This window comes from Strix uralensis, chromosome 22, assembly GCF_047716275.1.
Source record: "Strix uralensis isolate ZFMK-TIS-50842 chromosome 22, bStrUra1, whole genome shotgun sequence".
Lineage (NCBI taxonomy): Eukaryota > Metazoa > Chordata > Aves > Strigiformes > Strigidae > Strix > Strix uralensis.
In genome coordinates, this window is record NC_133993.1 from 9,572,785 (window position 1) to 9,598,859 (window position 26,075).

The 26,075-nt window shown below is 52.5% G+C and overlaps 1 protein-coding gene across 2 annotated transcripts in view; it reads left to right on the plus strand.

Annotated features, from left to right (window-relative positions):
- Positions 1 to 26,075, plus strand: part of SKAP1 (src kinase associated phosphoprotein 1) — a 156,056-nt gene that overhangs the window by 117,310 nt on the left and 12,671 nt on the right. For both annotated transcript variants that reach the window (XM_074892335.1, XM_074892336.1), the window contains exons 5-11: positions 9,724 to 9,804; positions 10,699 to 10,782; positions 12,252 to 12,376; positions 13,132 to 13,195; positions 13,980 to 14,144; positions 19,438 to 19,500; positions 25,263 to 25,375. In XM_074892335.1, coding sequence (XP_074748436.1) covers positions 9,724 to 9,804; positions 10,699 to 10,782; positions 12,252 to 12,376; positions 13,132 to 13,195; positions 13,980 to 14,144; positions 19,438 to 19,500; positions 25,263 to 25,375 — 695 coding nt within the window. The remainder of the gene's footprint in view (positions 1 to 9,723; positions 9,805 to 10,698; positions 10,783 to 12,251; positions 12,377 to 13,131; positions 13,196 to 13,979; positions 14,145 to 19,437; positions 19,501 to 25,262; positions 25,376 to 26,075) is intronic.

A 26,075-nucleotide genomic window follows, 5' to 3' on the forward strand; every position in this document is an offset into this window, starting at 1 on the left:
TCAGGAGGAGGCAGCAGAATGGCTCTGCCTGACCTGGGATTCAGTGAGTAGGGAGAACGTGGCAGCATGTTAGTGTCAGGGTTAGAGATACAGAAAAATAGCCGTAGGGGAAGGTCCAGGGTGGAGCAGCTCACTTGTGCACTCACCATGCCCACGTCTCGGCTGTGCTTCTCTACGGTCTGCAGACGCCTCCCCAGCATCGGGGGTGGCTTCAGCTTCCAGTCCCCTCCGTGAGGTCTGTGACCCCTCTTTATCCCGCGAGCTGGGCGTCTTCCCGAGGCGGTAACAGGCTGAGGTACGCCAAAAATGCTTGGCTGGTTTTATTCTTTCTCTGGGATTTGCTCACTCACGTTGTCTCCAACGACAGGATGGCTCCTGTCTGTTTTACCCCTTACACAAGCAGCCTTGCTGACGTCTTCTTTCTATCTCTTTACTGGACTTGCACCGGGTTTGGTTTGCACAAGGCCAGGAAGGATGAGCACAGCAAGTTTGGGCTGCAGATCTAGTCATGCCCCTCCTGCTCCCCTCCCTGGCTGCCAGCATCCCTCTTCCCCACCCCCTCCCGTTCATTTTATACACAAATTGAGGTCTCAAGGGAAAGTTGTTCTTCATGTGAAACACAGCTCTACAGTTACAGGAGAGAAACCAAGTAACAATGAAAACCCTCAGGGAAATCATTTAATATTTCCAGCCTTCTCACACGGGTTCTTGGCACTCGGGTCTGCGGAGGGGAAAAACTGATTTATGCCGTCAGTCGTTAGACAATGTGGAGGTGAGGTCAGGCGCGGGCATTCCTCATCTCTTCCCCGGCGCTCAGAGATCCCTTGGGCAAGGTGGAATCAAAGCATTTCAAATGGTAGAGGTCATGAGAGTGACACTGTAAGAGGTAAAAGAGCACAGCCTCCTGCCTCCTACAGAATGGCTGACACCTATATATCTTCATATTGCCATTGTTTCCGCTTGAAAAATTGCATGTCGTTTATTTTACTTTTTCCTAACCCTCCTCTCTCCTTAAATCCTCTCGATTTTCCACAGTGATCTATAGGAATCGTTTGTGTCAAGGCTGCCGATTATGTGGTACAGAATTTTTATAGGAATAAAAGGCCTGAGCTGTAAGATGGGCTTTAGCCAACAGGTGTCTGGTATTTTCACAGCCTTGCTGAGACCCTGTAAATTAAAATCACATCTGCCCTTTGGGACTTTTCCTGCACTGATTTGTGGCTGCCACGAGGGGCTCGGGTCGAGCAGCTCTCGGGCACGGTGTCACCATGCTGGGGAGGTACGGTGGGATGCCGAAACGTGATGCAGTTTGGCCCCTCAAAGCCAATATCCCCCTTGGAGCCCGAGCAGACGTCCCAGCAGCCTGAGATGCTGCCATGGGCACTGAGAGTTTGCGTTTGCTGCTCGGGGCCTTTCCTCCTGGTGTTCCCATCTCTGGCTGTTTCTCTGGTTCCCTTTGTCCTCATCATTTGTTCCTGGCAGGAAAGTTCATGGATGAAAGATGTGGAGGGACCCTGGTCTTAGAGGACACAGGAGGGCCCAGACGTGCTGTACTTCATGTTTTCTGGGGGTGTCACAACTCTGTGACACCTCTGCAGAGCGGCTGAGCCCTTCCAGGTGCCCATCTGGGGAGAAAGGCCAAGAGGAATTTCTGGGGTTGGACTCAAACCATCGTGCTCACATCTGGACTGACGTCCTACCACAGTACGGTGTGGGCATGGCGACGGGCCAAGACTCCAGAGAAAATTCAAGATAGTGAAATATTTCCAGTGGGAAACTCCTTGCTAGGAAATTCTCTTCTGTTGGGAATTGGGAGAAATCGATGTTGCAAATCCCTTGGATCTCTGTATTCGGTCCTGTTAGCTCCACAAGTGGGTGCTTAATGAAGCCGGAGAACAGCTGAGCAACCTTTCTTCTGGCAGAAGGAGCAAACGTTGCTCGGCTGCACCCTGCATCGATAACCAGCGGTGCCTTCGCTCGGGGAGCGGCGGGGAGGAGACGGGTTCCAGCCTGAGCACACAGCAACAGGGCTGTGTCTCCGAGGTCCCCCCAACGCTGCATCCCATCCCTGCTTTTCCACTGCTTTGCTTTTAGCTCACCCCAGAGAGAGGAGAAGCATCTCTAAAGCCCCCCTGAACGTGTAACGAGGGGACATGTGTGGCACCGGTCATTGTAGGGACCGTCTCTTTGCTTGTCGAGCTGTGGTGGGGTCCTGGCTTGAGGCTCGAGCTCCCGGGTGCTGCCCCACTGCAGTTACCGGGACGCGGGGGAGCGGGTCTCATTTGTGCGCTGTGGGAAAAGCACGTTTTCGTTCAAGTCCTCCTTGGCAGCCCTGCAATAACGACCCCATCAGCACAGTTAATGGGTCAGATCTGCTGCTCCTGTTGGAGCCAGTGGTATTTTTATGCAAACATCTCAGGTTTGAGGCAGTAGTTAATAACTGGATGGCGGTGCCTGTTATTGCATCCCCACGGCTCCCATTCCCGAAAACCTCCCGGGACCCCTCCTGAAACCCGCTGCAGAGCAAAGGGGCACGAGGAGAGACGGTCCCACGCAGGGACTAGCCAGCCTTGCTGTCCTCCCCCACCCTGGGGGGGATTTCGATAAGGCTTCAGATGTCAGGCTTAGGTTTCCAAAGTGGTAGTGTAACATCAGTGAGAAGCAAATATTTGGCCAAGTGCACCCTGAGGTAAGCTGGTGTCCGGTGTAACCGCACAGCGTGCCCATATGTTATTACTTATCCATCAGGCTCTTTGAGTAACGATGTACAGGGCCAGGGCGAGGGTTGGCTTTTGTTAAAGCATATATTTCAGCAGCGTTTAAATAAACTCATCGAGCTGCATGTCTCGTGAACTTTCCTATTCCATCTGTCTGCGCCGAGCCACCCGTGGAAGGAAATGGATGAGGCCTTCAAACCTTCGCCAGTCCCCGGAAAATGAGCCAGTCCAGTTAACAATAAATGGTGGCCGGTTGGAGCACACATGAGCGGTCTAGTGAAGAAGAAAAGAAAGTTGAGCTTAATGAAGTCCCTGCGCCTGTGTCCCTGCGCGTGGACAGGAAAGGACGGGTGGTTTATAACTGTTTATTGGAGTTAATGGTAATAAATTCCTCACTTGTGATGCATTAACTTTAATGTTTTCATTACGTGATGATTTAGGTTTTCCCTTTTCACATTGTAAATCATGTTGTCCCGGTAGCACAGCAGGTCGAATGTCTGACATAATGTTATGTTTGGGGGAGAGAAATAACAGGGGAATGAGTTACACAGATTATATATTTATATATTTCATACTTTACGCTTTTTTTTTTTTTTAGAGGACTTTAAAAAATTGCGTCCTGGGGAAGCCTGGACGGGTGGACGGGTGGAGAGACAGACTCATCTGAGCAGGGATTTGTGCGGCTGCGAAGGACCTGTTTCCATAGCAACTCCCCAAATCCACTTGGTGCTGAAGGGTTTTTTTTTTCCCTCCCTCTTTGCTGAGTGTAAGCCCTTGGCTAATGAGCTGTGCAAATAGATATTGAGATTTAGTGTTTTTTATTTTGCAATTATAGACTTAGTGAATTGGAAGGAAACTTTTGGGCCACAGCTCTGCCTCCTCTTTGAATTTTCTTTTCTTGTCTTTTTTTTTTTTTCCTTTGGCAAAGTTGGTTTAACTTCAAACTTGCTGTTAAATTTTCCAGACAGAATAAAAAAAAAACACCAATAAAAGTTGGAGGCTTTTTTCCATCCTCTTGGGCTAAACCCCAGGCCAATCTACAGTCAACTCTTTGCCATTGACTGTCTCTTCTCTTATTTGCTTATCAATCATAAAAACCACAGTCATGGACTCCTCTGAAAAAACAACAATGAATCCAACACTAACTCGGTGCCTAACAAAGGTCCATCTGTATGTCCCCTATTTGTTTGTGCTCGGTCATTAATTGTGGTCCAACAAGGACGTTAGGGGCAACACAGTTAATTAGGCACCGTTCAACTCCAGGTGAGAATTGCCGTTTTCGTGAGCGACTTCCATGGATTTTGTGTTTGCTTCTGACTGTCAGCACTTGTCAAAAGCCTCGGCCATTGCCTGGGACCAGTTAATCTTGGTTCCTGCCTTCAATACTGGTCTGTACTGGCTGCTACAAGAGACCATTTAGCAATTCCCTGCCTGTCCCAGAGGAAGCTCAGGGTTTAGCTGCAGTTTTTGGATGGGCTCTTTGGGTTGGGAAGCCTTGTAGCATCCGAGGGCTCCTGAGCCTGAGGACAACTGATCCCGAAGCTGAACACAGGGATATTTCAGTTGATAATTTCCTCTCGATGATTTGTTGCCATTGATTTTTAACTGCCTCCTGCTTGCTGACTAGCTTTCAATCTAGGTAGTTATCATGGGGTGGATGCCTGCACCCTGAATTTTGCTTACTAGCCTCTTTTGAAAAGTCAAGCTGAAGCCTGAATAAATCTCCTCTGTCGTGCCTTGCCTTTTCTTCATCTGCTTTCTTATTTTCCTGCTCAAAAAAATGCAATAAAATTAGTCTGGCACAAGATCTATTTATCTATTTCATGTGATCCATGTTGACAATTGTTTAGTTCCCCATTTTCTTTGAAATAGTTGCTCATTTCGTTCCCGTCGTTATAAATGATCCCCAGCCGTTTCCGAGGCGCTGAGAGGCTCGTTGACATTCCCAAGGCTCCGAGACAAGCGTGTCTGAGTGGCACTGAGGGCCTGGGAGCCACCCAGGAGATGGGCTGTGATCTGGAGCAGGGGGACGAGGAGGCCAGGACCAGGGGGACTACACTGATGGATGGTGGCTCGGTGATGGCCTTTCTCCTCCTGCTCCATTTGGTCGGGACATCAGGCCGTGCCCGTTGCTGGCTTCTTCTCTGGGCTGCAGCATCTGTGTGGCACTGAAAAGGTCCTGCCCTGCTGTGCCCGATGTCTCCAGCCTCCATAAGCCGGAGTCTGGAGCCAAGGGGCCAAACTTACTCCTGTCTTCCCACGGGGGACTGGACCATGGGGTAGATCTGGCTGGTAACTTTGATTAAGGGCACCTGGGTTTGGAGGGGGACCTGTACCCACATGGGTCATGATGTGAGAAAGCGGAGATGCTTTCAAGATCCTCTTGATCCTGGAAAAAGGTAACTGGTTTTTTTTATCTCCCATCAGACACAAAAGGAGCGTGGCTTACAAACTGTCCCTTGTTTTTGCATGTATGAAACTTGTGTTTGAATAGACCCACAAATGCCTCTCGACAGTGGCCGTTAGTGCCAGCAGCCCAGCAACCACGTCCTGGGCCCGCTTGCCATGGCAGACCTTGGTGGTGGGTGGGATTTCCAAAAGCTTTCAGCGTTTCCCGAGTCCGTCTCGCTTTGAAGGCAGCGGGAGGGGTTGTTTGTCTCTTTCTGATTGTTTTTTTTCTCATTAGCTTCAATGGAAAAAGAGCGCAGCCACCACAGAGGGCTTTGGGAAATCACAGCCGATTGTGCTCTGGTTTGAAATGTATTTGGGTGTTCCCTGCGAAGTCCCCAGGAGCAGAATCTGCTCTTGGCACATTTGAGCCTGGTGAATAAGCTGGAGGATGGGGAATTAGCTGTAACCGTTGTGCCTCCATGCTCCATCCCTTTGAACAGTCGGTTGATGTGGCAGCGTGGGCACCGACGCGGCCCCCGGGCGTGTTTGGCTGCAGCTACTGTGACATTTTGTGCAGCTGGTGTGCATGACTCAGAGACCAAAGAGGCGAGAGCTGAAAGCCAGAGGTCCTTGAGGACATGGCGAGGATGGGGCGGAATGGTCACCACGCTCGGCAGCCAAACTCCTAGAAACTTTGCCCAAAAGATGCCGTTTGGTCAGCAAAGCCAGAGGCTTGGTTGGTGGGTTCAGCCTGATGCAGAAGCGAAGCCTTTGAGGCTGAGAGCATCCTACGGCAGCACCTGGGGGGTGAAATCCCAGTAAAGGTTGAGGAGCGATAAAGAGGGGAGAGGAAAGAGCGGGTGTCTGCTCCTGCATCCCTGGGTGTGGGTCTCTGGCTCCAGTTTTCTCCCACTCCTGAAATGCTACAGCTGCAGAGAAGTGGTTTGCAGGATTACGGCACAGAGCTGTTCCCAGTGCCAGCAATGTGCAGCCCTTCTGCAGGAGGCTCCAGACGTGGATGGTGGATTGGGAAATTCATCTGTGGGAAAATCCCTGGGGATGAGCAGCTCCCTCGGGAGCCAGGCTTGAGAGGCTGCAGCGGATGGAGGAGAGGCCACGAGCGGTTTGTGGTGCTGGTGGCACTGGGAGGTGTCTGGGGAAGGTGGGGGAGCTCATCGGGCTCAGCCCCCGGAGCACACAGCACGGGGAGGGTGGGCAGCGCTGTCGGCACCAGCCGTCTGCTGGGCAACGGGTGGGCTGGGGGAGACGTCAGGGTGAAGGGACCGCTGAGACCATCCAAACACAGGCGCAGCCCTGCCGCGCCGTGCCGGGAGCGACCGGAGAGCGGCCGCGTGTCTGGGGGAGCACAGATGTGTCTCTCAGCTGAATCTAAGGCCTTTTCCTCCTCTGTGTTTATAAATGGTGAATGGCCATTAGTGGTTGGAACAAATGACCAGGCGACGGGCTGGCTTTTCCATCACTTGGGAGTCCTAGAAGATGGGGTGAGCTGTGGTTTACCTGCCAGCTGTGTGGTCCTGGGGCAGAGGCATCTGGCAGAGGCTGCCTGGGCAAATAAACCCTCTGCCCTTAGAAATCAGAGGGCTTTCTGGGGCTGGGCCTCTCTGGATCTTCTGGGTGTCCATTAGGCTGGTTTAAAGAAATAAAAAACCCCAGGGACTGCCTTTGCAGGTTAATTTAGCTATTTGCTGCTGGCAAAAGCCATCTGGATTGTTGTTAGGGGCAGGTTAGGGACATGGCGGGGGGGGGGGGGACGGGGACACCCCACATAGCCCCAGCCCCATCTGCAGCCAGGCAGAGCCCCGAGCGCCGCAGCCCCTGCACTCACCCACCTCGCACAGATTTAATCTTCTCAGCTCTGCATTAGAGAGGCTGCGTGCAACTCACAGGTTACAGCTGTCATCTTCGTGTCACAGTCTGTAAAACTTAAAATTTCCAGAGCCCGTGCAATCGAATCAGCCCTCGCAACCCCTCCTTAATTGTATTAGTTTGTCTGAGCAGCCATCGAGTATTTAAGAAGAAGGGAGTCTCCTTTCATTCTGATTTTCCTGCTGGGAAACTGAGGCACGGCGTCTCTTGCAGAGTGAGAGAGATTTGGGCTCCTGACAGTGTTTCAGAGGCGATGCCACAGAGATGCCCTGGCCCCGGGGAGCTGCCAGCCCAGCAGATCCTGGGACTCAGGGCCACAAATAACCTGAAACATGGGATCTGTTTGCTGGAAAATTGATCTCAAATAGGGCAAAGCACAACTGAGAAGGCAGGAGCTATGCCAGGGGTCCTGCCTGCTTACAGGCAAGCGCCGAGAAATGGGTGAAGAGAGAAGATGTGGGGCTGGAAGAGGTTGTTGCTGACTCCCATCGTGCTGCTTCCCCACTTTGGTTGTTCTTTGTGGTGTCTGAAAGGTCCTTGCGCTCCCCCAAATCTCTCTTGGCAACCGAGGAAAGGGCAGAAAGCACATCCCAAGGAAGACCGGGGTGGCCAGACGCATCCCTGCCTTGGCTCAAGCAGCAGCAGCATCCTGCACACTGGCAATTTCCGCAGCCGGTTTTCTTGGGGGAACGGGGGGCAGAGGGAAGCCCCATGCTGATAATGTACTGAAAGTAAATGAAATTAAATAAGCAAAGCAGCACTCGCAGCTCCTGCCTTCCCCCCTGGGTAATTCAATTCGAGCGCTCGCACTGATGGGATCTCGCCGGGGCTGCCTCCGTCACCCCGCTGGGGCCTGGATTCTTAACGTCTAAATAAAAGTTTCACTCAAGCATTTCTTATGCTCCTGCCAGCGGGATCAGCGAGCTGGTGTTGGGTACATTAATGTAATATTCATACTCGCAGGGTCTCCCTGTGCATGCGGCAGCACGGTCCCATTTTCATAATTATAAATATCCCATAAAATGACATTTAGATTTGCATTAGCAAAAGGGGTTGGGGCTTGGGTTTGAGAAGACAATGTGCCTTTTCACAAGTCAGATGCTCAGCGTCACTAGAGAAAAGCCTGAGCGTGTTTGTGCCAGGCAGGTGCCTTCACCTGTGCACAGAGGAGGGATGCCAGGTTGGTGCCCTGGGAGGTGGCAGCGCTGAGGACACTGTGGCCTCTGCTCACAGCTACTCTGCCAACCCATCTGGGGCTGATGGGCTGCCTGCTGCAGAGCCCCTTCCCCAAATTCAAGATGGTAACAAGTGCCATTAGAGCCGGAGGCAGCGCAGGGTCCCATCTCTGAGGGTGCAGGAGCTGCTCGGGACATTATTCTGCGCACCCACTGCATTGGGAAAAATCTTCTGATAGTGACCAGTCGGAACCCTGCAGGAGAATTTAGGTCCTTTTCAGCATCCTTGTTTGTTTTCATTATAAGAAAAATAATAAACCCGATGTTCAGCGCTATTTGTAGGAAGGTCTCGATTTCCCCTCAGCTCCCCGACGGCTTGTGCAGTGAGTTGCACATACTAAAGGTGAAACCCTGATCCTTTCCATCCTCGCTGAAGCTGCCACGCTGCATTTCTCCGGAGCAGACTCAGAAGTGAGCTCAACCCAACTTATACTGGAGAGAAATAACATTTCCCCATGCGGGAAAGGGCTGTCTGTGTCCTCCAGGCATTGCAGAGGGGCAAGCCCACAGCATCTGGAGCTTCCTCTAATCTGAATTGCTTCGGACAGCTTTGCACAAGCCGAGGATTTGGTCTTTGAAGGATCCGGTTTCCAGCCAACAGAGGAGACAGACGTAGGGGAGCCTTCCCACCAACCCAAACTTTGCGTGTCTTTGTGTCCGCCGTTCACCCCGAGACCCGTTTGTGGAGGATTTATAGCGAGCCCAGAGTTTGCAAACTATAAAACACAAAAATGAAAATAGCCTCTGAAGGAGGGAGGTGGCAGGGGGGATGGATTGGGCCGGGAGCTGGATGTTGGGGAGACACACTAAGAAAACAAGGGAAGCTCTTGTGACCTGGGATTCTGGGAAGTTGTTCCTATGGAAAAGGCTGCCAAGGCTGGGCACTGGGGAGGTGATTAGTGGCATTTAATTAGTCATTTTTAGTGTTTTAGTACACGAGTCAGTTTTAGTGTTTTAATACAAGTTATAATGATGATGAGCAGGAGAGGAGGGGGAGACCTGCTCAGCAGCAAGCCATGGCTTGGGGACATCTGGCTTTGGGGGTAGGATGTGGCCATCCCCTCGTGCAGTGAGCGCCAGAGCTCCTCCGTGGCCACAGGGTCCATCCGCCAGCCTGGGCGAGGCGCCGTGGTCTGGGTTAGACCAGACATCGGACAAAGGGATTGTGTTTTCCAAGCCCATAAACCTGCCCAGATCCTGCCTCCCAGGAACCCAGCGAGCCTTGGCTGGGGGGTAAAGGGCTGAGCATCAGCTTGCCGAGGACGGGTCTGTGTAGCTGTGTGAATTGTGGTCCTGATTTCCTTGAGGGCTTCTGGGATCCTGCAACCAGGATTGGGAATAGCTGGTGAGATTGTGATAGACCGTGATTTTCGCCTCCAGCCGCTGATCTGCCTTCCCAAGCCTCTTCTGCAGAGAAAGGGGCTGAAAATGTTGGGCTGAGGGGTTGTGCAAATGGGAAATCCCAAGGCTTTGCTTTGCTCTGCTCTCTCTAGGGTTGGAGGAGTTCGCACTGAAGCCTGTTCAAGACACAGGGAACATTTTGAAGCAAGGATATCTGGAGAAGAGGTCTCGAGGTAAGGCCTGACAAGTACATTATAAGATAAGGTTTGGGCATGTCACCCCAGAATTACCAAGAATGCAAGTTTTCAGATGAAGAACAAACAGAAAAATACATCTTTTCTGCAGATTTATCTCTAGGTGCACGCAGAATCTTTCAGGCTTTTCTTAGACATCATACACACAGGGAGGGCACAGCCTTTATTTATTCTCTTTTGCAGATCATCAAACTGCACAAAGATTAAAACCCAGAAATTGAATTAAGCAGCAGCCCAGTCCTCTAAGGCAAGATGTGCCCTTCTAACGAGCACTACCTAATGAGGATAAAATCCCAGTGAAGACAAGGTAGTTCGTAGCATCACACACATTAGCAAGTCGAGATAAGGACTGTGAGTCAGCCTCAGGTTTATCTTGATTGTACTGACTCTTGTGAAAGCTACAAATTATTTCCTCATCACTCAGATTTTATCTTGATTTATTTACTGTATGACAGGTGGTATGAAGCAAGAACAACCCTTTTTTCCTCATGGCTGTCAGCTGATCTGTGTAACTGGCCCTGTGCATGTTTTAGCTTGCTCCAATTACAGAGTAAAAGACATTTGCTTGAACCTCAATTAGGGAGGTTTAACCCAAAGCTGTGTTCTTTCCCAGTTAGCAGGACTAAGGGTCACAGCAGCTCAGCTCAGCTCTTCCTGGAGAGCTGGGACGGTTTGCAGGGGCTCCAGCCTGGTCAACTGGCTCTCCTTGGTTGAGGTTTTATATCTAAATTTGCTTTGCCTGAATTTTGTGCGAGAAATCTGCAGGATTTTGTTGGGAAAAAATTATTCTTTCCCCTAAATGTTCATCTGAAGCATACAATGAAAGAACAGAAATGAGTATTTTTTACTCTTTTGCTGTCCTTTTCTTTCTAGAGCACAGCTTTTTCAGCTCAGAGTGGCAGAAGCGGTGGTGTGTCCTCAACAGAAAGACCTTTTACTACTATGCCAACGAGAAAAGTAAGTGGTGAGGTATCTGCCCCTGGTCCCCAAACTTTGGGTGGTGGCTGAGAGCACAGACAGGGCTGGAAAAGAGAACTGGAGAGCCCTTGCTGCAGGACAGACTAAGAGCTGACAAGAGAAAAGCGTATACCATGGGAAGGTTGTAATTCCCTATCAAGGCATAACAAGCAGGTTCTAGAAAGGTAGAGCTCAGCTTGCTTCCCCCGCCCCGAAACACCTTGATGGTATGGGACAAAAGAAGAGAGACCCAGGAACAGAGCTGTGCGTAAATAAAATGATGTACCAAGTTTTCCATTAGCCATCAGCTGGGCTTCAACCCCCTAAGTGACTGTATATAATCCGTGTGTCAGTGTATATAAATATTTTGCAGTCATGCTCCATCAGGTACATATAAACAGACAGCTAATATCTCCAACAGAGTTTGGCATGATTAGATAGATGGCCTTCCTCTGTTCCACCCATCCAGAAAGACAGCATGCTAACAGCTTACAAAATACACACGTACATCCTTGGTTTACAGTGACCAGTCTGCAGCTAGGACAGGATTAAACTCCAGTGGGTCACAGGGATGAAGCTGGGTCTTTGTCCTTCTTCCACATCCTTTGTCTGAGGATCTTGAGCACTTTTAGTTTCCAGACGAGCTTCCCAACACCTCTCACCCTGGCAGGGGATGTGCAGGGGTACGAGCTACTAGCAGAGGTCGGTGTTGAAGCCAAGGGTTGATATTTGGTTGGTTTTGTGAGGGACGAGAGGTTGTCAGCTTCCAAATGCTCTCCAGAAGACAACAGGGTAAAGCAAACCTGTTAGCGATGGGCTGAAATCCTTGTATAGGGCTTGACCTCACCCCTGGAAGTTTCTTAAGGATCTGCAAATCAAAAAAAGGTAAAGAGCAACTGCCTGAATCGTGCTCCCACGCTTCCTCAAGAAGATTCATAAGGAAATAATGAGCTGGGGTGAATAAAGACGCCTCAGATGACAGCAACGAAGTTCCCTCTCTCCACCCTGGCTGACACCAGCCGCGCACGCGCATCGACAAGATCCGTAGGCCAATTCTCAAAGGCTCCACTAAGTATTTCTTCCTGTACGCCAGCCCGTTAATGCCTTACCAGCAGAATAATCATTGGTATCATATTTCCCCAAGCACACAGTGGTCTCTGCTTCATTACAGCCAGCTCATCTCATGCAACCTTCTGACCCTGGCAACCTTTTGCTGGCTGTTCGCAATCTCTTGAGGCTTAAAAGGGCATCCTCTTTACTGTGTCTTTATGAAGATTTTATAATATTCCCTTTGGATTCCCTGGGGGTGGACATGCTGAGACTGAAGGGGTTTTTCTGGCCATTTCCCATTGACACGTGGTGTACCTCGGGTTCCCTACGTGGGCAACAGACATCTGCACCACCCAGCAGTACTGCAAGCTTGATAAAAAGATGCAAACTCCAGATTTAACACGTTTCTCTTCTTCCAGGCAAGCAACCGAAAGGCAACTTCTCCATTGAGCACTATAGTGCCCGACTGGCTTTTCATCTCCGCAAAGACTCTCGGAAAAGATGCTGTTTCGAGTTAATCTGCCCCGGCAAACGCACCTACGAGGTAGGACCTGGGGGAAGAAATGGACCTTTTGTGCTGGTGTGAGCACTAGGCACAAAAGTGCACGGTCCCAGGTCTGGGGTCAGAGGTGCAGGCTGGACCTGCGGCGTCAGGGAGGCTGCGAATCTCCAACCCCCCGGTAAAACAAACCAAAAAGCCCTGCAGAAGGTGACGATGCTTCTCCTTCTTGGCAGGTCATCTCAGCATGGACTTTCCCTTGGCACGAGAGTGATCCTGGGCTCTCTTTGCACTTGTGGGGCACAAGGGTTAAGTGAGAACATGGGGTAGAAGCAGTAGAGGATTGGGTTTGGAAAGCCCATTTTCAAATAAGCAGTTCAGAACCAGGTTAAAATTAAACCTTCAGTTAGTTGAGCATCCAGGGGGGAGCCTAAAAACTGGTGTAATGAAAAACCTGGCCCAATCCACAAAGTGTGCATGAGAGCCTTCCTGAGCTTCAGGCAGGTTTTGGATGCAGAGTCTTGGTTCAGAGTCAGTATAGTCTATTCAGTGGGGATTGTGGTTTTCATCTGAATTATTTTAATGAATTAGGCTTGACAGCCTTCCTCTGGGATAGTCTAGCCTTGTTCCGCTTCTGTTTCCCTGTTTGGAATAGGCAGATAAAGCAGTGAAATGGCTTTCCCAAAGTCACAGGGTCGAGAATGGCAGATCCAGGTACTCCATCTCCTGTTCTAGCTGCAAATCTTTTTTCTCTTCTTACGCACAAGAAGCAGCACAATAACAAGTGAACCTCTCTTCAGTTCACAGCCCCAAGCCCAGCAGAGGCTGAAGACTGGGTGGATCAGATCCAGTTCCTCCTGAAAGGTGAGTCTGGCAGCTTGGCCCAAGCCAGTGCGCCCTGTTTGTTTGGGCAGATCCTGGCAGCACCTTCCCACCCAGCCTGGGCTGCTCCTTCCATCAACTCATGGGCTTGTGCTGGTTGCCAGGACCTTGCTGGGGTCCCAGCATCCCCTCTTAGCAAAAGAGACGTTCTGGGGCTTTGCTGTCTCGAGCAGGTGCTTAAAAAGAGGTGGTTGGTTGGAGCCCAACAGGCGTTTGGTTTCAATTCCCCAGTGCTTTTGGCTGTTTTTAGAGAATAGAGCCCTGTGATCTCTCTAAGGCTGCAAGTGTCACCAAGTGGGGACAAGAAAAGGGTGGGAATCGCTCCTCACTGCCAGGGTCACAGATCTGCTGTTCTGTGCTTGGCTGATGAAGGACAGGCTGTTGCTTTGGCTCCACTGGAGTTGCTCCAGTTTGAGACCAGAAAAACTGAGGCAAGGCTCCAGCCTTGACTATGGAAACCCTCTGGAAACCATAGGCAGCTCCCCAGGAATGGGGTCAGGCTCAGTTCCTTGAGGCACGTGTTGAATTTGGCTTTGGTCTCTGGCATTTGCCATCCTCTCTTGGGCTTTTCCTTTGTTTTAGCCTGTTCTCAGCTTCCATCCCATTTTCTTTACGCCAGGTGATCGTGGGCCGAGCAAGGTCCATGGTGGGCACAAAATACAGCAGCACAGGCTTTGTTACTTGATTTCAACTCACTGAAAGTATCAGCACCCAGCTAGTACTTTGATTTGCTCTTTCTCACCATGCTTTTGCTCTCTCCTGCCAGACCTGAGCTCCCTCACTATCCCATATGATGAGGAGGATGACGAGGAGCTCTACAATGACGTGGACAGTTCTGACTCTGTGAACACAACATCCCACAATACTACCCTGAATCAGGATGAGCCAAATGTTGAGAGGGAAGAGGATGACATCTACGAGGTGTTGCCAGGTGAGCAACCAAAACCCGAGCCATCCCCTAGCCTCAGCCCTGCAAACGTGACAGGAGATCTTGGCCACTCAACGTGTTGATGGGAATGAACGTCTAGGACTCTGCTGAGTTTAAGGGACCCATAACTCAAAGGTTTGACCCCATTTCTTTGTTCAGACTGGTTGATGGACCGCAAGACCAAACCCTTTCTGTTCTGGTGAGGCGGAGGGTTTGTAAATTCAGGTGAGGCAGCTTTTAGAGGTTGTGCTCCGTTCAGCTCGAGTAATATTAAGTTTGGTGAGAGTGGAATCTCTGGGCTGTGTTACCTGGAAAATCAGACTTTAGATGATGAAAATGCTCCCTTCTGGGCATGCAGTCATGGCTGTAACACAATTACTGGCCTTCCAAGAGATGATAAAATAACCGCATTAAAGACAAGTGCTTGTTCACTAACAGTGCATGAGGTCTGGAGGTAGCAGGGCAGCGGCTACTGGTTAAAGGAGCCAGGAGCGATCTTCCTGGCACAGAACCAAACAGCCTGTGAGGGTGACATGGTCTGCAACATTTCTTACCGTTATAGCAGAAATCACGGTGTGACATGCCCCAGGGCTTGGTCAACGGGTCACCTGAGCCTCATTCAAACCCACGTGCTGTTCTGCCTCTGCGCTGAGGTTGGGATCCCCCAGCCCTCTGCACCCCATCCCCGAGAGCAGGGTCCCTTGGTGTCTCCGTTCAGAGATGCAAAATAGGTCCTTGTTTCTTCTTATTTATTTCAGAACTTTATATTTGTAGTGATTTAAACCAAAAAAAAAAAAAAAATTAAACGCACCAGGAAGTTTTATGGTGCCCGAGATCTTTGTCTTGTTATTGCTGCCGAAGGAAATCTCTGCTCAGCGGATTGCAAGTGGCATCCAGGCAGCTGCCGGGAGCGGAGCTGGGGCTCCAGGGCTGCCTGCACAACCCTGAGCAAACCCTCAGCCTCTGCCCATCTCTCTCGTCTTTCCTTTCTGACCTTCCTTTCCTCTGTTTACACCCTCAGCTCTTTGGGGAGCAGCTTTCTCCTTCTCTGGGAGGACCCTCGGCATGGTGGTCCCTGGGCTGGTGTGCGTGTGAGCTGCTGACGGTCCGTCAGGCCAAGGGCTTTCAGCATCCCTGGCAGCCTCGAGGCTGCCAACGCTGACTGCAGAGCAGGGATTAGCCGTGAGGATTTTGTTCCACACCCACGTGGCTAATGGTGATGCGTATCCTGGGGGCTGTACTGCTTCTCCCTACGCTGCCTCCCTGTGCAGAGCATCACAGCCTCGGCCACACCACCTTCCAGAAAATGCCTTTACTGGGGCAGCACGTCCCCGTGGGCAGCCCTGGGCACCCACATCCGGGCTCCAGAGCCCCACAGCAGCCCCTAGGAGCTTGAACAGGGTGGGTTTAAGGACAGACCCCACTGCTGCCCCTGCTCTGGGATGCAGAGTGTCTCGAAAGAGCTGGAGCCAACCCTGCCAGCCAGCTCTGCCCTTGGGCCCCACCGACTTTGCTCTCCTGCTCCCACGTGCGGATCGGTGGTGGAGGAGGGAACATCCCAGCCAAACCCTTCCTTTCATTATGGGCTTTTATTGGGCTCTCTGTCCTGCCCATCCCAGCTCGGACACGGTGCAGGTGTCTGCTGGCTGGGCAAGTTTTTACCCCCCGCAGACCCCCTTTCCCTGCCAGCTTAACGTAGGTGGTGGTGGCACGTTGCTGTAGAGGCAGATGCCTGGTGTGTGAGTGGTGAGAAACCAGTCGCAGGGCTTGGGGGCAGGTAGGAGAGGTCTGGTCTGCCCTGAGCTCATCCCCGCCCTGGCCCTTCACACCCCTGGGACACCCCAGCAAGCGCAGGGCAAGTCCCCATCCAAGCCGGGGTCTCCTCTGGATCCAGCTGCCTCCCACGTGTCCCGAGTGAAAATAGAGAAAGAGGGAGAGGGAAAAAGAGAAAGGGGGGGGGAAGATGAAGAGATAATTTCCTCAGCAAGTCATCGTCGTTAATGAAGTTTTACAAAAACAGATACAACCAAGGAAAAATAAAATTTCACAGGTGATAAATTTTTCCAATTTCCCTGGCAGAATTCGATAGGATTGTTAAATTAAGAGTGAAGGTGTCTGTTAGGAAGCAACGAGCAGTGATGGGTAATTTTATAGAGTGGAAAATTGAATCAAATTGCTACATTAAAACACAGCTCCTCTGAGAATCTACCCAACGCCCAGGCTGCTCCGGCGCAGCGGTGGGGTGCGCAGCCCCTGGTTCCCCGGCCATGCCTGGGGCTGGGGGCTGCTGTGGGGCTCTGGAGCCCGGGTGTGGGTGCCCAGGGCTGCCCACGGGGACGTGCTGCCCCAGTAAAGGCATTTTCTGGAAGGTGGTGTGGCCGAGGCTGTGATGCTCTGCACAGGGAGGCAGCGTAGGGGGAAGCAGTACAGCCCCCAGGATATTCATTTTTTCAGCATTTCCCTCTGATTCATCACTATAAAATCCAGATATTGGCTGAGATCAAACACCCAGGCCCTGGGAAGGCAGAGCGTCGCTTCCAAACTTGACTCAGAAAAGCACCTGGTGGCAACAGGCTGCGGGGCTGCGGTGTGGAGGGGACCTTGTCGCATCCCCACGGGCCCCGTTCACGAACTGCACAGCTCAAAATCTGCCAGGACTGTGCCTGGGGGCCAGCGTGGCGCAGCACAAGCCACGGGGCAAGCAGGGCTCAGCAGCACGCCAGGATTGGTGCCTCCACCACGGCCATCCCAGGGTCTTGCACCCGTGCTGCGGGCAGGGAGAGGCCATGGCTGGCCCCGCTGCAGCGTTGCAGGAGAAGATGGGGTGCGGGAGGGCGAGTGGGGCTGGCTGCTGTCAGCCGAGGGGAAGCTGTGCCAGCCAGCTGCCTCCCCACCACGTTTTCCTGAGAAAAATCCCATGTGAGTTCCCCTCCCTTCCTTCCGCAAAGGCTCCGTCCATCAGGAGCCAGCTCTGAGCGGGGACCAGGCGTCACCTGGGGTTCTCCTCCGAGCACCTTTTGCAAAAGGCACAGAGTGAGCGGTTGTCAGGGCAGAGGCTCTGAAAAGAAAGGGAAACTGAGGCACAGAGGACTGAAACACAGGAGAGCACCTTGTCCAAGCCGTGGGGCAGTCAACTGCCCAGCTAATGTCTCAGGTGGGCGATGGGAACAGGGATGGGGCCCCTGGCTTTGATTTCTGGTTAGAACGTGCCCCATTCCATCAAATATAGAAAAAAATGGCCCTAGAGGGAGAGGGGGCTGCTCTGGAAAGGCTCCCCAGCCCCTGCCTGACAACCTCGCCTGGCTCCTGGGGAGTGAGGATGTGGGGGATGGCAGCTCTATGTGGGGCGAGGGGCTGAGGCACCCACAGAGCTGCCTGAGCTCGTTAGGGGCTGTAAATGTGACTCCCCATTAGCCATGCTAACGAGGGGGACCAGCTCTGCAATCTGGGAGGGGGGTTCCCAGGAAAGTGGGGAGGAAGCAGGACAGATACATCTCCCCAGGATCATCAGGGCACCCACAGCTGCTCAGCACCACGTCCAGGCAGGGAGCTGGCAGCACTAACCCCCCTCCCTGTGCAGGATTCACGCGCCTCTGCTCATCTTAGAAACCCAGCGGCGGCGTTTCCTCCGTGGCACGTTTTTTCCTGAACCGGCTGTCGCTTCCCAAGGAACTTGTGTGCATGCCGGGAGGTGTGAGAAGGGCTCTGGGAAGAGGTTTCCTGAGGACAGGCCGGCTCCGGGATGGAAGCGGTGCCTGCAGGATGCAGGCGCAGATGCGAGCCCCAGGGGGTGGCCGTGGGGGGACCCTGGGTGCAGGTGTCACCCACCGCGGTGGGGGAATGGCGCTGCCCCGCGTTGGAGGGTGGCTCTGGGGTTTTTGTGGTGTGTGGGAGCCGGTTTGACCACCCTCCATCTCATGCCAAAACAGGATTCAGTGCTATTGGTTAAAGTATAAAGGAATCCAGATGCGGGGGTTCGGGGCGCGTGCATGGGAATGATGGGGGGAGAGCGCTGTCACAGATACGTTTACTTTCTCTTTTACAAATGCAAAGAGCAGGCAAAAGCCACTTTCAATAATTTATTTTAAAATCAATGCTAATGAGATTCTGTCTCGTCAGTAGCCGAGTTTTACAATAAAGTCTGATTTATTTAGAAAAGATTTTTGGTGCCGCTTCCCGTCTAATGGGGGAGCAGTTGCACTGACCCTCCAACTTGGGATGCAATTTGTAATTGGCAGCGGAGGTCTGACCTGGTTTGCATCGATCAGCAACGGGGTGGGGGGAGACGGTTGGGGCTGGGGCTGCATCCTCGGAAGGTGCCGAGCAGCAGCAGCACGTCCCTGCCCTGCGAGCAGGTGCCGTGGGAGCAGCAGAAGTGCCAGGTTTGGCTTCTCCTGGCTCTGCCTAAAGGTGACAGCAAAGCCACGTCCCCCAAGGTGCAACTGGGACACCTCAGCCGTGCCGGGGCTGCCCCACGCTCCCCCAACAGCCCTTTGCCAGCAGCAGTGCAGGAGGTGCAGATGAGCAATTTGCCTGAGCGTTGGCTTTCTGAAACGTTTCAGAATTGGGTTTTATTCATGTTATTTTATTAAGTTGCTTCTAGTCTTTGTGGTTGCAGAAGGAAGGCGGCGCTGGGGCGGCAGCTAATGTGGGTGCTGTGCACCCAACTTGTCCCCACGCCCAGAGCAGCTCAGGCTGGATGGGTTGGACCTGGCTTGGTGTTAAATAATCTTATTTAAACTTATTTATGTGTAGACCCTTGCTCCCACCAGTCTCTAGCCATTTTCGCAGGGCTTCCTCATGACTTCCAGCCCCTCTGTCCTTAACCTTTTCCATGGTATTTCTTATTATTTTCTTGCATCCTCTTTCCCCATCCTCCATACCCTGCCCTCCTCTGCCTGGGTTCCTCTTTCTCCTCCTTAATTTCTGTTTCTGTCTCCCATCCTTCCTCTCCTCTCTGTCCTGGCATTTCTCCTCGGTGTCTCGTTTTCTCTGGGCTGTGAGTCCTGCACAGGAAGCATCTCTTCCTATAGGGCACTCGGCAAAGTGCTGCTTAAATTTATGAGGCTATAATAAGTGATTTGTTTTTACCAGTGTTAACAACAATTCATATTTTTATGCAACTCGTTTTAAAATATTATCTGTGACTTCCTCCCTTCCACTCTTCACAATTAAGCCAGGAATTTATTATTCTGACAGTCGGATGCTCTCGCAGCCCTCTGCCTGCCTGGGGGTTTGGTGCAGCATAACTCTCACAGCCCTTCCCCTGACTTCTCTGCCCTGTTTCCCCCCCCAGATGAGGAGCTGGAACCCCCCTTCCCAGAGGACCAGGAGGATGCTGGGATCAGACAGAGAAGCGGTAAGAGCCCACCCTTCTTTGGCAACCTCCAGGTCATGGTTGGGGGGTCTGAGTCCAGCCATCTTCAAGCATCCTGGGGTGTGGGTGGTGATGGAGGGTGTGTGGAGAGTGGGAGAGGTCCCAGGAGCAGACTAATGGGTGACAGAAGGCTCTGCAGCTGGTGAAGTGCAGACGACTCGGGCTCAGGGAGCTCACCCCATCTTCTCCATGCTGTGGGAATGGGGGATGCCTCTCCTTTTTGGACTGACACCCCATGGGGAGTTGCCTTAGTGAGCTCTCCACGGACGAGCCCCAACATCCATCCCCTCTCCTGCCCGCTGAGATCTGTGTGCTGCTGAATCTCCCATGGAGGCTCACCCATCCCTGCCCCTCATCCCACCTGGACCGCGGAGAGGGAGCCAGCCCTCCCGACACATCCCAAAGGGCTGGGGAGAGGCACTGGGGCAGAAACAGCCTGGAAAGAGGGCAGGAAGCAAGTCGAGGCCCAGAGGAAGCCGCCACAGGGAGGGATCTCTGCGCGGGAAGCCGGAAGGACGAGCACCACCACCCCAGGAACCAGCGCTGGCAGCCCAAGAGCCTGCCATGGTCACCAGGGCCCCACCCCTGCTTTTTCCTTAAGGACCTGCACCGTGGGACAGGAGCGGAAAATCTGTTTCCTCCCTGATCCCACCTGCTTCACTTTCCATCGCCGCTTCCGCCCCGGTGCAGGAAAACAGCACTTGTGTCCGAGCAGCCGGGGCTGATCTGGCTGGGGACTTCCTGCCACCCCGCTCGGGGAAACACATCCTCCTGGCAAAGCCTGGCTCGGGAGAGATTCCCAAGACATCCTCCCTCTCCAGAGCTTGGAGGGGATGGTCTCACCTTGGTGATGCTCAGTTCGTGGGGTGCCTGCCCGGCTGGGGACCCACAGCAAGCATCCTGTTAGTTGGGTGATGGAGACCCGAGGGGTTTGGTGTTGGATGCTGTGGATGGTGGGTGGCTAAACCGGCTTGTGCTTGTGCTCTCTTGAATGCTGGAGCACCCCAAGCTGGTTTACCCCTCCCAGCAGTCTGAGAGCCCCCATGCCCAACCTCACGGTGTTTCTGAAAAGCCTGATCCAACAGTTTCAACATCAAACCCCTTGGATGTTTCCTGGGCAGTTGTCCCCAGCCCAGGAGGGCTGTTTCTGCTGAAATCTTGGTAGCACAGACAGGGTTGAGTCCCAGCTGCTTGCAGAGAACGGAGCAAGTCAGCGTTTCTCCACTCCTTGTGGTTTTGCAGAGCTTGTTTCCCACCCCCCCAGCACGATGACTTATTTGGCCACTGGAGCATGTGGCAGCTGCAGCCGGTACCAGCACCCAGAGCTCGGAAAAAACGACATCCCGCTCTTTATAAACTGTACCGTGGTCACAGAGCGGGACTGCACGCTTTTCCTGGAGCCTCCTCAGCATGGCGTAAGGAAAGCAGAAGGTGATGGGACGTGCACACGCACACACGCGCATTTTTCTTTGCCTTTCACAACCGCCCCAGCATTTAAACATCCAAAGGACGGGGCGGCAGAAAAGCAGCTCCCCCGTGGGTTTTCCAGCTCAAGGTGGGGATCAGCGGGGAGCAGAGCACGGCTCCGTGATGGGCTGGTGCCAGAGGTGACGATGAACCTGCACCCCAAGGCCACCCCGAGGATTTTGGCTCTCGCCTGTCACAGCCCTGCCAGCCATTTAAACACCCTGCTCGTACTCATTAGCATCTGCCTGGCGGTTGTAATTGTTGTTAATCGTTATAACTGGTTTAGTTATTAGCATTGTCATGATTGCTTTAAGTCCTGTGTCTGGTTTTACGCTAAATAATATATTAGACTCTTGCTTCTGAAATGCTGGGCTGCGTTTCAAGAGGGAAAGGTTATCGCAGCGCCAGGAACCCCAGCCCCCGTGCCTTTTGCCTTGGTCATTTTTGCTTCTGTCCAACTGGACCAAGGGCGAGAAAGAGATGACGGGAGTCCTTGAGCAGAGGGCCGGGCTGCAGGGAGGGAGGGAAGGGGCTATTTCTTAATTATATCACACGGCCAAAGTGCCAGATGAGCATTTGGCTAATGGGAAACTATTGTTTCTAATTTCTAAGAACCACGAGGATGCCACAATGCTGGAGCAGCCCAGCAAATCCAGCTGAGAGCTTCAGGCTACTCCTGCCAAGACACCCATTTGCTCCGCTCAAGGCTGCTTAATCCCTGCCTTGTGCGCTGGACAGGCTTCGGGGCTGCTGCTGCAGCACGAGCTTACCAGTTGAATACAAACAGAGCAAAATTCCTCTACTTAGAAAATAAAAAAGCCTCGCAGCCCGCCTCCTGTCACAGTCCCCTGCGCTGAGCGTGGCAGGAGGTTTCACCTAGCATGAGCACAGCAGTGAAAGCCCCTGAGCTGCAGACGGTTGTCATTAGGTTTCAGCATCAACAGACTTTTGAAGCAACACGCCCGAAGCAAAGGGGTTGGGGCAGATTGTGCCTCTCCCACAGCCTCTTCTTGGGGCTGCTCAGGCTGCAGAAGAAAATGATGCGGTTGTCACATTTGGCTGGTTTTCTTAATGACCCCAGGGCCTATAAACATGGGAACAGGCTCTCGTCCCACTTACATCAGTGTAAATCAGTCGCACTGAAATCACAGCTCTGCCCTGAACACAGATTTAAACGTCTGGACGGGGCATTGGGGCTTTTTAAACATAAACCCTTTTCTGTAAAAGTGAGCAGAATTCACGCAGGAGTCCTGGGATGGCTTGTCTGGATCCGACCCACATCCCACCCAGCCTGGAGCTGGCAGGTCGGGAGGATCGTGGGCATCCACCATCCCCTGTGGAGGCTGCGGAGTGAAATTCTCCCTTCCTTGGCCTTATTAGGTGCTAAAATATGAGCCAGGATCCCTTTTTTCCAAACGGTCTTCATTTTAACAAGATCTTCTGGGTAGCTGGCACAAACATCTTCGTTGCTTTTGAAGCTGCGGCTGGGCATGGAGCGCAGAGCCCGACCACGCGTCCGTCGTGAGGCACCTTCCTCATCTGATGCAATTAATTCTGACCTTTTGAAGGCGGGGTTGGAGGGCGGGGTGAGACCTTCCATCCGACCAGCTGACATAGCTGGAAAAAATACACAAAATTTTGGGAGCAAGAACCTTCAATAGCAAAACCTTCCCCCTTTGTACTCGCAGGGTGTCATGCCCAGGCGCACGTGCACGGCTTCTGCAAAGCCTGTTTTACCCACGGCTTCTCCTTTCTCCGCTCCTTGGCAGGTGGCAAGATGTCTCCAAGGTCCTCTTGTTGCTTGGAGAAGCAGGAAAGAGCAGATGGGGGATAAGGAGGCACCTCCCGGGTGCTCCCAGGAAACGAGGCTGACTCCAGCTTCCCGGCAGCAGCCTCCGCGCGGGCGAGCAGACGCCCGGTCCCTGTCCTGGGGGAGCTCCGGGTGGGGAATGGGCATTTTTCCCTCTGGAAATGTCTCACAGGAAGATGTATTTTCTATCTCAACCCAAACGCCCTTCCCCTCGCAATACATTAGTGACCCAGAGCAGTGCTCTGAAGAGGAGCTGAGGCTGATTGAGGGGATCACTCCTCAGTGTTAATGATGATCCTCCATAAAATTTCTGGGTTTTGAGCTACCACCGCAGCAGCTCTTTCCCAACCTTGTCTCACAGGGGACACCAGCAGGTCAGTGCCAAGCGCCGTCCCCCCGTACCAGGTTATTCTCCACACCGCCGTGTTGTCCTCACACCCTCCCACAACAACCTTTTGTGTTAATTACACAATTTGCTGGCTCCCACCAAAGCTGCTGCTCGCCTCATCCTCCTGCTCAGCGCCTGCCCGCCCTGATATTTCCTCTGCCTCCAGTTCATAACCTCTGGTTCCTGCACTTAGCACAAGCTTAAATAACTCAGTAGCTCCTACTCCTTCTATTCCCTTCACAATCTTTTCCTCACCACTGTGTGCTCCCCCTTTAATACTTTCCAAAGGATGCAGACCTACTTTTTTTTTTTCCCAGCCTTTCTATTTAAGTTCCCCAAGTCCCTGAGTCATTCCAGTTGCTCCCTGCTGTGCCATTATCCATCTCTGTAATGTCCTTTTTCATATTTAGGTGATCAAATCTGGGCACAGTACTCCAGATGCACCCTTATCACTCGGTCCCTTATACCATATTAGAAACATTTCCTCCAACATGTGCTCGATATTTTCTATTTATGCTTTTTGGGCTTGGTTCAGCCGCGTGGCAGAGCAGCACAGACCGCTGGTACAGCCCCAGTGCTCAAATCCCCCCTGTAAAATGTGGTTTACTGGCTTTAATTATCCATGGGGGTCACATCACGGAGGTGTCCGTGTCGTGACATCTGGATTCACCCCCACTTTGGTGCTGTGCCATCAGAGCAGACTCCTGCCTGAAGCCTTTGGTCCAGGAGCCTGTTTTAACCATCATCTTGTGAGCTTGAAAACTGGGAATCTGGGGGTTTTGGGGTGGTTTTTTGATGCTGCGAAGGATCTGTTGGATGTTGGGACAAGTTGCTTCCCCACTCCGCAAATCGGGCAGAGCAGCATCTCCTCTGGTCGTTGTCTCCACGAGAGCTTGGCATCAGGCACGTCTGGGCCCATCGCAAGGTGGGACGCTTCTGCCCCCGCAGCGGGGACCCATCTTTTGTGGTGGCTCTGGTCTCTGGAGCAGTTTCTGGGGTGGGAAATGCCATTCTGAGATGACAAAGATGGAAATGTTTTGTTCTGGAAACGCCGCTGTGACGTTTTCCAGAAAACCCACGTGTACATTTAGCCCAGGGCAGTCCCCAGCCTTGGCACCGTTTGCCAACAGTCTCATCAGCCCAAACCCACCGGCTTTCAGCAAACAGATCATTTGCCTCTCTGAAAAAAAAGGGGAGAAAAGAGTTTGCTGGTTCGTGTTCCCTTCTCTTTCCACAGCAGACTGTGAGCACAGGCATCGAGCAGAGGCTCTGCCTTTCCAAACTCACAGCTCGATGGGAAGGTCCAGACTTGAGCTATCAGGTTGTATCGTGCCGTGGAAGGTTTGGGACCTTCTCTGACCTCCCGGGATTGGGGGGGGAAGGCAGATCTTTGCTCCCTGCTCTCCTCCCATCCCTGCTCCTCCTCCCGGTCGAGCAGTCGGTGCTGTTTCCTTGCTGACTGGGCCCTGCTCCACCGACTGCAATCCCCTGCCTGGCTTCTTTAATTAATAAATAAACTTGGATATCACCTTCCCCACCAGCTTCCTCCCAGCAGCCCCGTGCAAATACCGATGTTAATTAACAATATTCCTCTTACATGGCCTCTAGCATGGCCAATAACTAGCCATCACCATGGCGGGGACGCTGCCCAGCAGAGCTGGTGCTGGTGCCACGTGTCCCCTCCTTGACCAGGTCACGGATGTCACCTCGGGGACAGCTTGGTTTGAGCCTGAGAAGGAGATGAGGGTCTTGGGAGAGAGCGAAGGCATCTTTGATTCCCTTTGTGGTTTGTAGCAAACAGCTTTAATTCAGGGTTTTCTGAAACAGAAACATTTACCAGCGTGTTTTCATGTATTTACTGATAGTTATTGCATTTATTTATTGTGCAGCCCCTTTCTCTTGCAGTACCTCTTTGGCCTCTGCCTTTTAATTGAAATGCAAAATGAATAGCACCAGCATTTCCTTCCTTTTCCCAACAAATACCAACCTCTCTCCCCCAACACCCCACCCCACCACCCCAGTTTATCCCCATATAATTCCCCATCACCCTGACCTCTCTTTTTTTTTTTTTCCCCCCAGGAGGTTCCCGGCACGATTACACTAACTACTACCAAGGCATGTGGGACTGCAGCAGCGAGCATCCCGACGAGCTCTCCTTCCACCGCGGAGACCTCATCTACATCCTAAGCAAGGTAAGAGCATCGGTGGCAGCCCCGTGTTCACCGTCATGGGGCTGGGGCTCAAGCGCAAGGTCAAAAGCTGACGAAATCGGTATAAAAATCAAGGTCTAGAGTTAAATGAGTAATTTAGTGGAGGGGACCCTGGCATCCCACTCCCCCCTCTGTGACTGCCCCATCAATGCCACTCCTGCCCGTACCCCCTGCCGTCACACGTGGCATTTCAAATGCCCCAAAGCAAGATTATTTCTTTTTTTTTTTTCCATGGTAATGGAGTCTGTACGTGCTGTTGCTCAGGTATTACAGGGGTAATTGAGTTGCTCAGCCGGGTGTGACCAGGGCTCCCTTCAGCAGGCACACGCAGGTGAATAAATTAAGTGTTTGCATTAACAGGTCTGCGGGGGCAAGAGCAGAGCCACCGGTGCCTGTGACCCTCTTCTGCCCTGCTTGTCCCTGCAGGGCTCTGTCCTGCCTCCCAGCCGGTCCCCGCCGGACCACGGTGGCCCCAGCTGGGGTGGTTGTGTTTTATGGGTGATGTTTTGCAACGAGCTTTGCACCTCGATCTGGCACAGGAACAGCGATGAACTTGGGGGGGGAGGGGGGTGAGCCTTGTTTTGCAATGCGCTTTGCACCCCAAGAATGGTGAGGAACCTGGGGGGGTGTCACATGGTGCAGACGGCGTTTCACAACGCGCTTTGCACCCCAATCTGGCACG